Genomic DNA, 14,365 nt, shown 5'->3' on the forward strand with positions numbered 1-14,365 from the left:
ATTGTTCGATCAAGTTGTTGCGTTAATATTTCCATTGACATCTGAAAAAAGAAAAAAAGGAATAATAATTTTCTACATATAGATCGAATAATCTTTCTCGAATAAAAATATATCCAATCCAATATGAATTATTAGAATAGATTTTATATTTATCAAAAATATCTTTATCAATAATAGAACAGGAATGAGATTAATTCTTTCGTCAGCAGAAACTTTCGACGAGTTGAACAATTTAAAAAAAAAAAGAAAAAATAATAAGAAAACTTGGAAACGAGCAATATTTCTTCCATTTATCACATTTCCAAAATTTCGTTTGCAAGAAGAGCTAACGTGCATGCTTACAAGGTTAATTAGCATTTAATTATAAGGTTACCATCAAAAGCAATATCGTTCACAATTCTCCTTCCAAAGACTCTCCTCCTCGAGCTTAACGTGTACACACTTTCCCAATTAATGATCCCAATAATTACACATCAAGCTATTGCTTGACAAATTAATTGTATATATTCGAGACGAACGTCTTGAATATTTTCCCTCCCAAAATTAATTTCCAGAATTTTATTCCTGTCTTTTTCTAATTCCCAACTTCGCGAAACGAACGAGTAAATAGAAGAGTATGAATTTCCCCAGGTGACAAGGTTGAGGGACGACCTTGATCTTCTTCACGTTGACCGTGAAGAAGAATATTGCGCGGAAGAAAAGAAAAAGGGGTTGTGCAATCTTAGATTTATCGGCTTTCTATTGTTCCATGAGTATACTTATACGTTTACTCGGGTAATTTGTTTAAAAAAAAGATATCGAAAGATATTTCCTTGAAAATGAAAGAAAAGTGCGTAAGACGTTATTTGAATAAAGTTAAAAAGTTCTATATTTCGATTCTACGAACACGGAAAGATATTCTTTCCTTTGATTTTCCATTCCATTATCCATATATTAAAAAAGGAAAGAAAAGAACTAAATCCAAACATCTCTGAACTCTGATTAATAAAATCAAAAGGATCATTTGTAGCTGCTAATGGAGCCACGAGACTCCCCTTAATTTCTCGCAACGCGTGACAGGAGGGAGGAAAATTAGGAGGAAACGAGACGGAAAGAAGGAAGCGAGAATCCTCGATATATCTCGTCCCTCTCGAAAGTAAAAGTCGTTTCGCGAGCAAGAGAGTAGTATAAATCACCACCGCGTCTCGTGCGGTAGATCTCGATTGGGAGCGACGATTTCACGGGACGGAAACGGGATCCTCCCTCGGTCTCATTGACTGAAAAATACCTCTCGTGGCCGCGGCGGGAGGGGAAACGAACGGCCGAGTTCCCTGGAATTCGTTTAAGCGGCAAGAAAGCTCGATAGCCGGTGCACCAGCGCGATACACGCAAGATTTATGATCCTTCGTCGAGTAGAGCGTTTCTTGCAACCTGGCCGGCTTCCTTGTCACCTTGAAACGTGGCGAGGATAAGAATTTCCGCGCATAAACGTTTTGGAAACGTCCATTTTCGTTGCTTTTAACGATTAAATCGATAGGTGCAAGCTCATTTAAGAATGAAACTTTTGGGGAATATCTTTTGTATCGAGAGATAAAAATTTTCGCACATAAATATTTTGAAAACGTTCATTTTCGTTGTTTTTAATAATTAAATCGATAGATACAAGCTCATTTGAAACTTTTAGGGAATATCTTTTGTATCTAGAGTTATGAAAAATAGTCCTCTTGAAAATTTTGGAAGATCTAGTTTTACAAAATTAATTCAATTTTCAATCATTGAATATGAATGGATAAAAATTTTCGCGCACAAATGTTTTGAAAATGTCCATTTTCGTTGCTTTTAACGATTAAATCAGTAAGTGCAAGCTCATTTGAGAATGAAACTTTTGGGGAATATCTTTTATATCGAGAGATAAAAATTTTTGCGCATAAACGTTTTGAAAACGTCCATTTTCGTTGTCTTTAATGATCCATATGATAAATTGATAGGTGCAAATTCATTTAAAGATTTTTTAGGGAATATCTTTTGTATCGAGAGTCCACTTGTGAAAAATAGTCTTCTTGAAAATTTTGGGAGATCTAGTTTTACAAAGTTACTTCAATTTTCAATCGTTGAATATGAATGGATAAAAATTTCTGCGTTAATAAACGTTTTGAAAACGTCCATTTTCGTTGTTTTTAATAATTAATATTAGATGCAAGCTCATTTGAAATTTTTGAGGAATATCTTTTGTATCAAGAGTTCAGTTGTGAAAAAGTCCTTTTGAAAATTTTGGGAGATTTAATTTTACAATGTTAGTTCAATTTTCAATCATTGAATGCGAACTGATAAGAATTTTCGCATATAAACGTTTTCAAAACGTCCATTTTCGTTGTTTTTAATAATTAAATCAATAGGTGTAAGCTCATTTGAAACTTTTGGGGAATATTTTTTGTATCGAGAACTCAGTTGTGAAAAATAGTCATCTTAAAAATTTTGGGAGATCTATTTTTACAAAGATAGTTCAATTTTCAATCCTTGAATACGAATGGATAAAAATTTCCGCGTTAATAAATGTTTTGAAAACGTCCATTTTCGTTGTTTTTAATAATTAAATCAATAGGTGCAAGCTCATTTGAAACTTTTGAAGAATATCTTTTCTATCGAAAGTTCAGTTGTGAAAAATAGTCGTCTTGGAAATTTTGGGAGATTTAGTTTTACAAGTTAATTCAATTTTCAATCGTTGAATAGAAATTTCCGCGTATAAATATTTTGAAAACATTCATTTTTCAGTTGTTTTTAATGATTCATATGATAAATCGATAGGTACAAACTCATCAAGCTTTTGGGGAATATCTTTTGTATCATGAGAGTCCATTTATGAAAAATAGTCGTCTTGAAAATTTTGGGAGATCTAATTTTACGAGAGTGAAATTTTCGAATTTAATTACTCTTGGACAATCACTTTCGATCTTCGAATAATATTCAAATTATGAAATTAAATTTATAATTTAATTTAATTGAATATTTCTAAAAAGAAAAAGAAAATTATTCTTCTGATTCGACGGATAAATTACACTTAAGACTTTGAAAAATCTTTATTCAAAAAATGTTCGAGCGGTTTGTTAATTAAATATTCGATAAATCATCGGCGATAAAAAGCGGGGGGGAGGGGGAGGAGGTTAGGGTAAAACAATTTCCCGGCAAACTTTCGCGCTCCTTCATTTCAATATATCAGGATCAATTTAAAATCAATTCCTCTGGCGAGATAGCTCGACAGATTTCCGAAAATTCCCAACTCAAGGAAGAGATTAGGGGAGGGGAGGGGAGGGGGAAAAAGGCTAAACGACGTGGATCACGGTAGGGAAAGAAGGGGATGCAAGATCGGGAACGATGGAGCAGATGCAGCCCGTGAGTGTGTAAGAGAGAGAGAGAGAGAAATATAGCGGGTGTGAGAAACTAATCGAGATTCTAATTGAGTTGCCAGTAATCGCATCTTCGTCGATAATTCCATACCAGATAGAATATGTCCACAATTTGGTATCTCATATCCGTTAATTAAAGTGAAAACTTCCGAACGAGGGAACGATGCGAATATTCTAAGTCGCTTTTAAATCGATCGAGTGAAAGATTGGCAGAGATTCGAGGCGAGGATCGTTAAGAAAGGAGGAAAAAGAAAGGAAAAGAAAATGGGGAAAGGTAAACGTACAGAGAGGGAGAAGTGGAATTATCGTCGAATGAAGAATTAAGATTGGAATAAGTGGATATAAAGAAAAGTATTGGATTGAGAAATGGTGGTATCATCGTAATACGAGGCTTTATTGAAGAATTAAGAGACGTAAAAAAAAGAAAAAAAGAAGAGGAACAAAGATTTCTGTTTAAGAGGAATTGTAATAAAGATTTTAAAGTGTAAAAATGTGATAATTAATAGAAAAGGGATTTTTTTTTTGAAAGAAAAGGAAAGAAAATTTCTATTTAATCTGTGAAGGGAAATGAGAAAGACTTTCAAGTTTTTTTTTTAAGCGCAAAGTTTTCATAAAAATTCGCAAAATTCAGGAAAAAGAATTTTTTCGTCAGTTTTTTGAATTAGCGAAAAGAGAGTTTATTTGTGGGAATAATGGAGAGGATGTAATAAAAATTTGAAAAGAAAACAAAATTGTAATTTTAGTGGTGCATAAATTGTTGCTCTTAAAAAGAATTAAAATTCTTTTTTGCAAAGAGATTGGACAAGATATTTATTTCGTCAGTTTTTACGTAATCGAAAGAAATAGAAATATTTGCGTCTCGTGTAGGCGGTAGCAAAATATAACTTTGATTTGATGGAAGAAAACAGCGTCACGAGCAAAGGATGAAATAACTTTTCGATATTTTTTTCTTTTCCCCCCTCTTATTATTCGTTCCTCTTCTTTTTTTCATTATTCCTTCTCTACAAATCGTAATTCCATCTTTAAAGTGAATCCAGCATATTCTATTTTCTTTAAAGTCTGTAAGAAATTTCAATTCTGATCGTGGAAACAAAGATTATGGATGCATAAAAATATCGAAATAATAACAACGATTAACAAACAAGCGAAGAAACGTTACACGTCTTACTTTGAATGGAACTTTCCACTCGAAATTGATTTTATAAGTGACAATGAGATAGTAACAGTTGTTCAAATATTACGAATAAAGACACAGAATCATGTTATCGAGTTTCGAGAAATATTGATTGAAACATTTCACATTCGTGACAATTCAATGGATCTTTCTTCTTGAAAAAAAAAAAAAATGATGCAAATGAATAAATTCATTTTTTCTCCCTAACTTACTAACTCTTTAATCTTTAATCTTGCCTTTTCAATTAAGATTTTACTTTTACATACGAATTATTTATGACACGTCTTTAAGAAAGAGCAAATTTTTATTCATTCATCTTTTACGAGGGATTTTTAAAAAAACGCAAAATGAAAAATTTTTCTCGCTTAAAATTTTCAATTTTTCGAATAATTTTCATTTCTTTTAAACACTTTTTTGCACGTCGAATCAAGAACAATTAAGTAATCAAGTAAAAATTCTCGTATGTAAAAATCTTTGGAAGACGGATGGAACAAGAAACAAGATGGATATTCGATATTAAGAAACCGTCAACCGTGGAAGAAAAACAATTGGCTTAAAGTGCGGTGGTCTCCCCGCATTGCGGGCTTTTACTTTCAGTCGTACACGTGTCTTCCGATCGATTCCATGTTTTTCAGGAATCGTGAAACGCCAGTTCGACTTCCCAGAATTCTTCTCATCCCTCCTTCCGCCCTCTCCGCCGAGAGAAAGAAGAATCCTCGAGCAGCGGATGGGACGCTCGCTCCTCCTCTGTCTCGATCGATTAGCCACGCTTACTCGTATTTAATTTCTCATTTTCTCACAGGTGTTTTCTCGCAGAGAGCAGCACGAACGTATTACAAAGTATTTGCGAGACGAAGAAATTATTTACCAATCTTCGATGTCTTAAACTTTGTAGGGGAGAGAAAAATTTATCCTGGAATTAATCTTAAAATCGAATTTTTCAACTTCAAATGAAATAAAGTAACGACAAAGAGGAAATCAAGGATAACTCGAGGGAAAGATTGGAAGAATGGAGCGTTTGTCCGGGAAAATGAACGGAAGCCGAGATATTACGTTTCACCAAACTGTAACGAAATCTTTCCAAGCTTTCCAACCAAGGATGTTACCCGTCCTCGACGAGTGGTGGAAAACTCGGTTACAAAACTCGGCGGAAGTTGCTCTTTTCACGAAGAGAGACGTGCGCGAGATCGCCCCTTTCATCTTTCGGATGCGAGCGTGGGATGCGAAAAAAGGGGTGGTTCTTGAAAAAAAAAAAAATAGACTCTCTCTCCCTCCCTCCCTCTGGAATAATGGAATGTCGAAGAGTAGGTGTGTACCGGATTTTCCACGGACAAGTATTTTGTTTCGTGAAATTCTTGGGCTGAATTTTAATATAACGGTGGACAGGCGATCGTTCCTATCCGCCCCAGGATTTTCGATTATATTTTCTGCCCTCGCTTTATTGAAATATTTCGAGACGGCCGCCGCATTAAAGCGAAATTTAATTTCGTCAAAAGTTGGAATAAAAAGTTCGTTGATCGTGGTGAACAGTTACGATATATCCATTCTTTCTCCCTTCTATAGAATTTTCTTAAAAAAAAATTATTCAATTCTCCTCGAAGATAAAGGTATTCTGGCTATTATTAGAACGAAATTCTTAATTTGATCTAAATCTCTGAAGCAGGTGTCTCGATGGAAAAACTCGGGCAAAGTTTCTTCCTTCTTCGAGGAATCACGAGTTCATCGTGGGCGTTCACGATGAAGGAGAATGTTTCGAAGATAAAGTTTCCCTCCTTTCTAATCTTTACTCTTCCTACTCGTTCCTTCGCCTCCCTCGATACTTTCCAGTATCCTCACGCGGAAACATCATCGAGGAAAGGAAGGATGGGTGTCGTATAGGATAGTTTTTCATTTAAATAAACGGCAAGGGAATAAAAGTCGGAAATGGAAAGTGTGGGGAAGCAAGTTTTGGGGGAACTTTGAACTTTTATCGCGTTTCGAAAGTTTCGAAACACGATAATACTCGTGCGACTGGGATTCTTTTCCTCGGGGATGAATACAACGAAACTACGATGTAAAATCGTTCGATGTAAAAAAGGGGTGGTTCTTGAAAAAAAGTCGACTCTCTCCCTCCCTGGAATAATGGAATGTCGAAGAATAAGTGTGTACCGGAAAATATTGGGTTGGCAACTAAGTAATTGCAATAAGTAATTCAATTTCAGTTGAAGTTGATGACGATCTAATCCAAGCAATAATCGATTCGGATCGTCACAGTACAACTCGTGAGATCGCAGAGAAGCTTCATGTATTACATACATGCATTGAAAACTACTTAAAACAACTTGGCTATGTTCAAAAACTCGATACATGGGTTCCTCACGAATTGAAAGAAAAGCATTTAACGCAACGCATTAACAGCTGCGATTTGCTAAAGAAATAAAAATGATCCATTTTTAAAACGACTGATAACTGGCGATGAAAAATGGGTTGTTTACAGCAATATCAAGCGGAAAAGATGGTGAAGCAGGCCACGTGAACCAGCTCGAACAACATCAAAAGCTGGTATTCATCGAAAGAAGGTTTTGTTATCAGTTTGGTGGGATTACAAAGGAATTGTCTATTTTGAACTCTTACCACCCAACCGAACGATCAATTCTGTTGTCTACATTGAACAATTAACGAAATTAAACAATGCAGTTGAAGAAAAGCGGCTCGAATTGACAAATCGAAAAGGTGTTGTATTCCATCGTGACAATGCAAGGCCACACACATCTTTGGTCACTCGGCAAAAATTATTGGAGCTTGGTTGGGATATTTTGCCACATCCACCATATAGTCCTGACCTTGCACTATCTGATTACTTCTTGTTTCGATCTTTACAAAACTCCTCGAATGGTAAAAATTTCAATAACGATGATGATATCAAATCGTACCTGATTCAGTTTTTTGCTAATAAAAACCACAAGTTTTATGAACGTGGGATTATGATGCTGCCTGAAAGATGGCAAAAGGTGATTGATCAAAATGGGCAACACATTACAGAATAAAGTTATTTAGTTCCATGAAAAAATTGTCTTTGATTTTCTAAAAAAAATCCACAATTACTTAGTTGCCAACCCAATACAAAGGAATATTTCTTTCTCGGAAGAGATTCGTGTAAATTTCGAGACGAAGAAGAAGATATCTCGAGGAAAGATTTTACAAATAATGAACAAGGTGAAAGTTTGAACAAATTCTATTTCCCCCGGTCTCCTGTAACATTCCCCTGGATCCAACAACAAGTTTCCCCCGAAATCCTTCCAATTTCCCGGCCCCGAGCTCTCGCGATCTTCCTCTCGCGTAGCTCGCATGCGGGTGCATGTGGACGGGGACGCTTGCGCAGTTGCGCACAGTCGGCAGACAGCTCGCCGCTACGGGTGCATCTCGCGGCAGTTGGCAGTCGTCTTCTAAACCAAGCTCATTAGTCGGCCAGCATTCGGCCGCGGGACACGTTTAACAGTGTGGATCGTAACTTTCCTCTTCGCGCCCCCCACACGCTCGCTCTCGCCTTTGCACCCCCTCCAAATCTCTCTCTCTCTCTCCTTTCTCTCATCCTTCCTCGATCGAAAGAGGCTGCTCTCGTCTCCCGCGCTCGATACGAGGGGATGCGGCCAGCCTCGATGGACTCTCGTGCACGTGCCAGTTGACTCCTCTCTTCGAGGAGAGCGTCGAACCCTTACAACGCGCTCTCTCCAAACGAAATACAACTTTCGTCCGTTGAATCCACGAATCTAATTATCTTGAAGCGACGACTCTAACGCGACTCCTCCAGGTGGGTCCCGTCCCTCGAAGAGATCGGGAGAAGAGAGGGTGGGGGGAGGTGGAGGGGGTGCGTCGGCCGCCGATGGTCGAGGACGACGTGGTGGAGCATAGAACGGGCGGACGAACGAGTTCCCGATGCTGCAACCACCGTCTCCCCTGTTGGAGATGGCGTCGCTTCGTTTGCCCGACTCGGAGGAGTTCGACGTGGATCCCCGTCGAAGGAGCAACAACGGGAACGGGCCGGCGACCACGGTGTCCGCCGTCCCACCCGCCACCGTCTCCACCCTCCTCCAGATGAGGAACGAGGTGGGCGATTATCTGAACAGCCTGATCGTCGAGGCGATCGCGACAAGCCCGGGCAGCAGGGGGCCGGGGATGGACGAGCACGAGGGGGCCAGCAGCGCCCTGTTGAACGCGAGCAAAACGGCGGCGGCCGCGGCGAATTTGACCGCGGGCGACGGCCAGATACCGGCGGTGGACAGATTGTACAGGCACAGCATGGCGATGTCGGCGGTTTATTGTGTCGCTTACGTGCTCGTGTTCGTGGTAGGGTTGATTGGGAACAGTTTCGTGATCGCCGTTGTGTACAGATCGCCCCGGATGAGGACCGTCACCAACTTCTTCATCGTGAACCTCGCGGTCGCAGACGTCCTGGTCATCGTCTTCTGCCTACCCGCCACGCTGTTGAGCAACATATTCGTGCGTGAGTAACTCTTTATTCTTCATCTTTTAATTTTTCAAATCCGTGAAATTTTTTCGAAAAATTTCAAACTCTCCTCCTCCTTCCTCCACATCTTCAACGGTGTAAGTTTTGCACGTGGAGAATGGAATCGACTGAAGTCGTTAGAGATTTAGAGAGGGAGAAAAGTGAAGGAGGTCCAGGATCGAGAGAGAAAGAGAAAGAGAAGAGGGGGTGGAATCGATCCCTTCGCGATTTTTTTTCGAGGGAGGAAAATTTCAAACTCTCCTCCTTCTTCTCTTTCTGCTTCGACGTAAGTTTTGCACGTGGAGAATGGAATCGACTGTCGTTAGAGAGAAAGAAAAGTGAAGGAGATCCACGATCGAGAGAGAAAGAGAAAGAGAGGAGGAGGGGGTGGAATCGATCCCCTCGCGATTCTACGCCGCGTTCGCGTGAAATTTTTTTCGGGGGAGGAAAATTTCAAACTCTCCTCCTTTTCCTTCTCCTTCAACGGTGTAAGTTTTTTGCACGTGGAGAATGGAATCGACTGAAGTCGTTAGAGAGAAAGAAAAGTGAAGGAGGGGGTGGAATCGATCCCCTCGCGATTCTACGCCGCGTTCACGCTCGATGCATCGCGGTTCCGACAACTTCATCTCCGAGTAACGGAGGGGGATAAATTATTCTATAATGGAAATCGTTCGAAATTTGCTCTCCTCATGAGGGGAGGGGGGAAGGAAGAGGGAAGTTGGGATTCCTCTTTTCAATTTCCACGCGCGCTGCCTCCGCGATTTATTCCCGGGGAGGGGGTTAATTTTTCGAGGAGGATCGATCGTGGAGGGTGATTAGTTTGGAATTATGGATTTCCAACCCGGCCTTCGGATTGGAAAATTTAATGTTGTCGAATTTTTCACCCGAGATAGAATATTCGACTGTACTCGCCGGATAATGGAAATTTTATACAATTTTATTAAAAATACGAAGAAGCGTATAATGATTCTTCGTTATTTTGAAATTCGATTTTCTTCAATTTGGAGTTTTTCTTTTGAATCTTCGTTATGGAAAGGGAAATATAAATACCCTTTTCTCTATTTCTATCTCTGGATGTTAAAATTTGGATACGAAGTCGATCTTAGATTTCTCCAAATCCCTGATGAATGTCCGGAAAAATCTATCGTCCTTCGTCGCTGTTCGAATCTATCCTAATTAAGCGGACATTGGACAGGTAACTGCGTAACTATCTAATCGACCTCCCTCGCGAAATTATATTTGCTCGTTATCCTTCGAGTTGGAATTAACCTGTTTAATTAATCGTTGTTAAACCGCGCGAGCAGGAAACAAACGATGAATAAATTTGGCTTCGAATTTTTGGGACACCCTATAGAATATATGAAACCACTAAATTTCTTATGATGATTAAGAAAACTATAGAAATAGGCAAGAATATTTTATTCTTTTTTTCTTCTTTTTTCTCGATAAACAAAATTCAAATTCTCACGTTGCAATGGATGTTGGAGAGCGTTGTTTCAACTTGGACTTTGTAAAATTTATGCGAGGAGAATTATGAGAAGGAAACAAAGGAGAGATTCTTAAATATTGTTTTCCTCGTCTCCCGCGCGATTTAAATCTCCGTTTAAATCACAATGGTCGAAAGGCGGTGTTATTGAAAAAAACGTCCAGTCGTGCGGCAACTTTTCCATTTCCGCCGTTTTTTGCACCGCTTCAGACGCATCCTCTCGGAATTCGAGAAAACGATCGATCCGAATCGTCCCGTCTCGCCTCGAATCGCAAAGGTCGCGATAATTGCGAACAGAGACGGTGCTCGACCGTGAGACTACTCCCTCCAGACTCCCAATTGTCAGCGTGTCGAATGACTAACGACGTCATTAGCACGCACTTGCGCCACGAACACGCTTTAGACCGCTTGTTTTCCTCCCGCCAGGAGGAATTCAAGTGTTCGGTGGAGAGAGAGAGAGAGAGAGAGAGAGAGCACGTGCAGACTACTCGTTCACTCGTGTAAACTATTTCCAGTCCTTGGATTTTTCTTGAAAATTCTTGAAAATTCGCGCGATTTTCCTTCGAAGGACAAAAGTGTCTCGTTTGCTTTTTCTCTCTCTTTCTTTTTTTTTTATTTCGCCTCTCTCTTTTGCGCTCGTATGCACGAAGCAAATGGATGAAAAATTGAAGGGGCGATGCTGGAACGAAAATTCGTATGAAAATTTCCTTCGAATTGTTCTTAATTTTTCATTTCTATTCTATCGTGGCAGTTAAATTAACAAAATGGAAAGGAGAAGGAAAAAACCGTTCGATTTACTTTTACAGAATTTTTGATATTTATCAGGTGAAAGAGAATGATAAATCAAGTGAGACTATTGTCGATGATGCGTTCTTTTAAATATAGAAAAAATAATAAAATAAGTCAAAGAGAAGAAAAAGGGATCTTGATGATAAGTAACAAGACTTTGGAGATTTTTTTAATGCTATAAATTTGAAGGAAGGAAATTAAAGATACGAAAAGATTATTGACTGGATTAAATAAAATTCGTGAATGGTACAATATCAAACCGATTAAGATTAATTAATTAATAATTTATTTAATAAAAATCAAACATTCGGCTCGAACGAATTTGTCACATCTTCATTTAACGCAAATACATTGGGACAGTTCACGCCGAACCGATTGCACAATTTTAAACGTAATTACCCAGTTGGATAATGCTATAATAAAGTTCCCTTCTCCCCGGTATAATGTAAAATAAGTTTAAGTCATCGATTTTCCTCCAAGTACTTCTCGAGTTCAAGGTAATCCATCGTTTCCAACTTGGCTGAACGTTGATTCAATCCCAAAGAAAATTTCAATTCAGCTTTTTATCACGGAGGGGGGGAGGAAGTAGCCTTAAACGTTATCCAATCTTTCTTCCCCATCTGTGTCTCTGTCTTTTTAGCTTCTCAAAAGCGACATTTGCATTGTTAATTTCTGAAAATTAGAGAAGCGAAACTCCCCCCCCCCTCCCGCTCTCGAAAGTTTATCACGAAAGAGGGTGCTAATTAAGTATTATTTCTGCGAATTTAAGTTCCAATCGAGGATTGCCTTTCATATCTTCCGACGTTGCTACGATATTTTAACGTTTATAAATCGAACGGAGAGTTTCGAGTTAATCTTCTTCAACAATTGTTCGTTTAAAGATTGTCGATTATCTTTTTCGCGATAAATTCTCGATGGAAAAATATTCAAAATGACACACGAATCGAAGTAAGGTAACATTCCATCTTCGGTGTCTATTGATCAATTCGTACAAAATGTCTGTTCGATTTTATTTATACGATTAAAAGTGGGACATTGGTCCTTTGTGTCTAAAACTGCATCTTAGGAATTTAATTTTTTTCATCAAAAATTTAAGCATCTATCCATTATCACAAGCGAGAGAGAGTTGAAAGGAATATTAAAAATTACGTTCTATATATATAATCGGGATATAAATACTTTACGGATCATTGAAAATAAAATATAACATGAAGAAAGGGAAAAAGAATTTCTTTCCTCCGAGAAATATCGTCCACGCACGGAATGATAAAATTCTGTTATGGCCCTCTGTTTGCGGAAAAACCGAGAGTCTATAACGAAATTGAACCCGTATTCGAGCCGGTGTTTTTGTCGTGGATGATGGGAAAGAGTTTTCTCTATTCTTCCCCTCCCTGGCGGAGATGATTGCTCCCTCCTCGCCAGGAAGAAGTTTCGCCGCTATCGCCGGATGATTTTTGTCCTGAAAATTGTCCTCCCTTCCCTTCCCCTCGCTCCTCGATTATCCATTGTTCGGGATCCCTGGTTATTCTTACGTTTACTTAAACACCGAATACGTCTCTGTCGAACTCCATATTAATCCTTTTTATTGATAAATCCCTCTCTCTCTCTTTCGAGTTCCCTTCATTTTTCTTTATTTTTTTTTTTAACAAAAAGAGGCAATATTCTTCTACTACATACTAAACATAAAGTTTAATAAATAAGTTTCAACAATTTTTCCATTCCAAAAACAAGAAAAATTCTCTTATCGTGATTCTTAATATAAAAAAAAAAAAGAAGAGGAAGAAAGATATGCAAATAATTTCATCCGTGTACGAATCACGTTCGAGATAAATATTTTCCCCTCGTCAATAATTATTGGCGGAAGGGGAGAAAGGGATAATCGGTTTCCACGTGTTTCGTTATTCCCGCGTTATTATGCACTGATCGATAGTCAAAGGGAAGAGTTGACCGACGTCGGTGTAACGTAATCGCGCGCGATTACACACGGCCTCCTCTCCGCCACGAATCGCGGTTATAACGTAATTATTGGCAGCAGTGCTCGATTCGCCGAAGCAGCTTTTCCCGTGCTTTGGGATCGCGCCATGAAAATCGGAAATCGCGGCGCGCTTTCTTGGAGGGGATGTTTTGGGGGAACGTTTCAATAAAACGGTTGGTCAACGGTTGAACAGTCGAATTAAAGTGGGTTTTATGGCATTGGTTTTATTGCCATTGCTCGAGAACAGAGCATGAAGGAAACGTTGGATGCTTGTCTTCTTTTCTTTTTCTTTTTTTTTTATGGTGTTTTCGAAGTTTTCGAAGTCGTCGGGTTTTGTTGCTGAAATTAATATCTTGCGTGGTATATATATTTTTTGTACGATATATATTGAATATAATTGTAATTGTAGTTGCAAGGATTGAAAATTTATCAGTGGAGGAAGTAAAATTAATTTATGTATAAAACAATAATGGTTGCAAGAACTGAAAATTTGCCACTAGACCATACCGGATTTTCTTTCAGATGTAGAAATATAAAGAACAGGCTTAAATATATAAATAAATAAAATATATGTTGGAAATTTGTTAAATTGAAGTAAAATTATTTTATGCATAAAGCAATAATTGTAATAAAATTTGCCACTAGATCATACCGAATTTTCTTTAAAATATAGAAATATAAAGAACAGGCTTAAATATATAAATAAATAAAATATATATTGGAAATTTGTTAAATTGAAGAAAATAAAATTATTTTATGTATAAAACAATAATTGTAATAATGGTTACAAGAACTGAAAATTTGCCACTAGACCATACCGGATTTTCTTTTAAATGTGGAAATATAAAGAATAGGCTTAAATATATAAATAAATAAAAAATATATTAGAAATTTGTTAAATTGAAGAAAATAAAATTATTTTATGTATAAAACAATAATTGTAGTAATTGGAAATTTATTAAATTGGAAATTATATTAAATTGGAGGAAGTAAAATTATTTTATGTATAAAACAATAATTATAATAATGGTTGCAAGAACTGAAAATTTGCCACTAGAGCATACCGGATTTT

At 37.9% G+C, this 14,365-nt stretch overlaps 1 protein-coding gene across 2 annotated transcripts in view; it reads left to right on the plus strand.

Moving 5' to 3' along the window:
* Positions 1-7,955: 7,955 nt before the first annotated feature.
* Positions 7,956-14,365, plus strand: part of SIFR (SIFamide receptor) — a 75,692-nt gene continuing 69,282 nt past the window's right edge. The window contains exon 1 of one of the 2 annotated variants that reach the window (XR_003305813.1): positions 7,956-9,040. Coding sequence is in view for 1 of the 2 variants with exons in the window: in NM_001113285.1 (NP_001106756.1) it covers positions 8,473-9,040 (568 nt within the window). In the remaining variant the exon portion in view is untranslated. 2 annotated transcript variants of the gene reach the window in all.

The sequence above is a fragment of the Apis mellifera genome, linkage group LG12 (genome assembly GCF_003254395.2).
Source record: "Apis mellifera strain DH4 linkage group LG12, Amel_HAv3.1, whole genome shotgun sequence".
Lineage (NCBI taxonomy): Eukaryota > Metazoa > Arthropoda > Insecta > Hymenoptera > Apidae > Apis > Apis mellifera.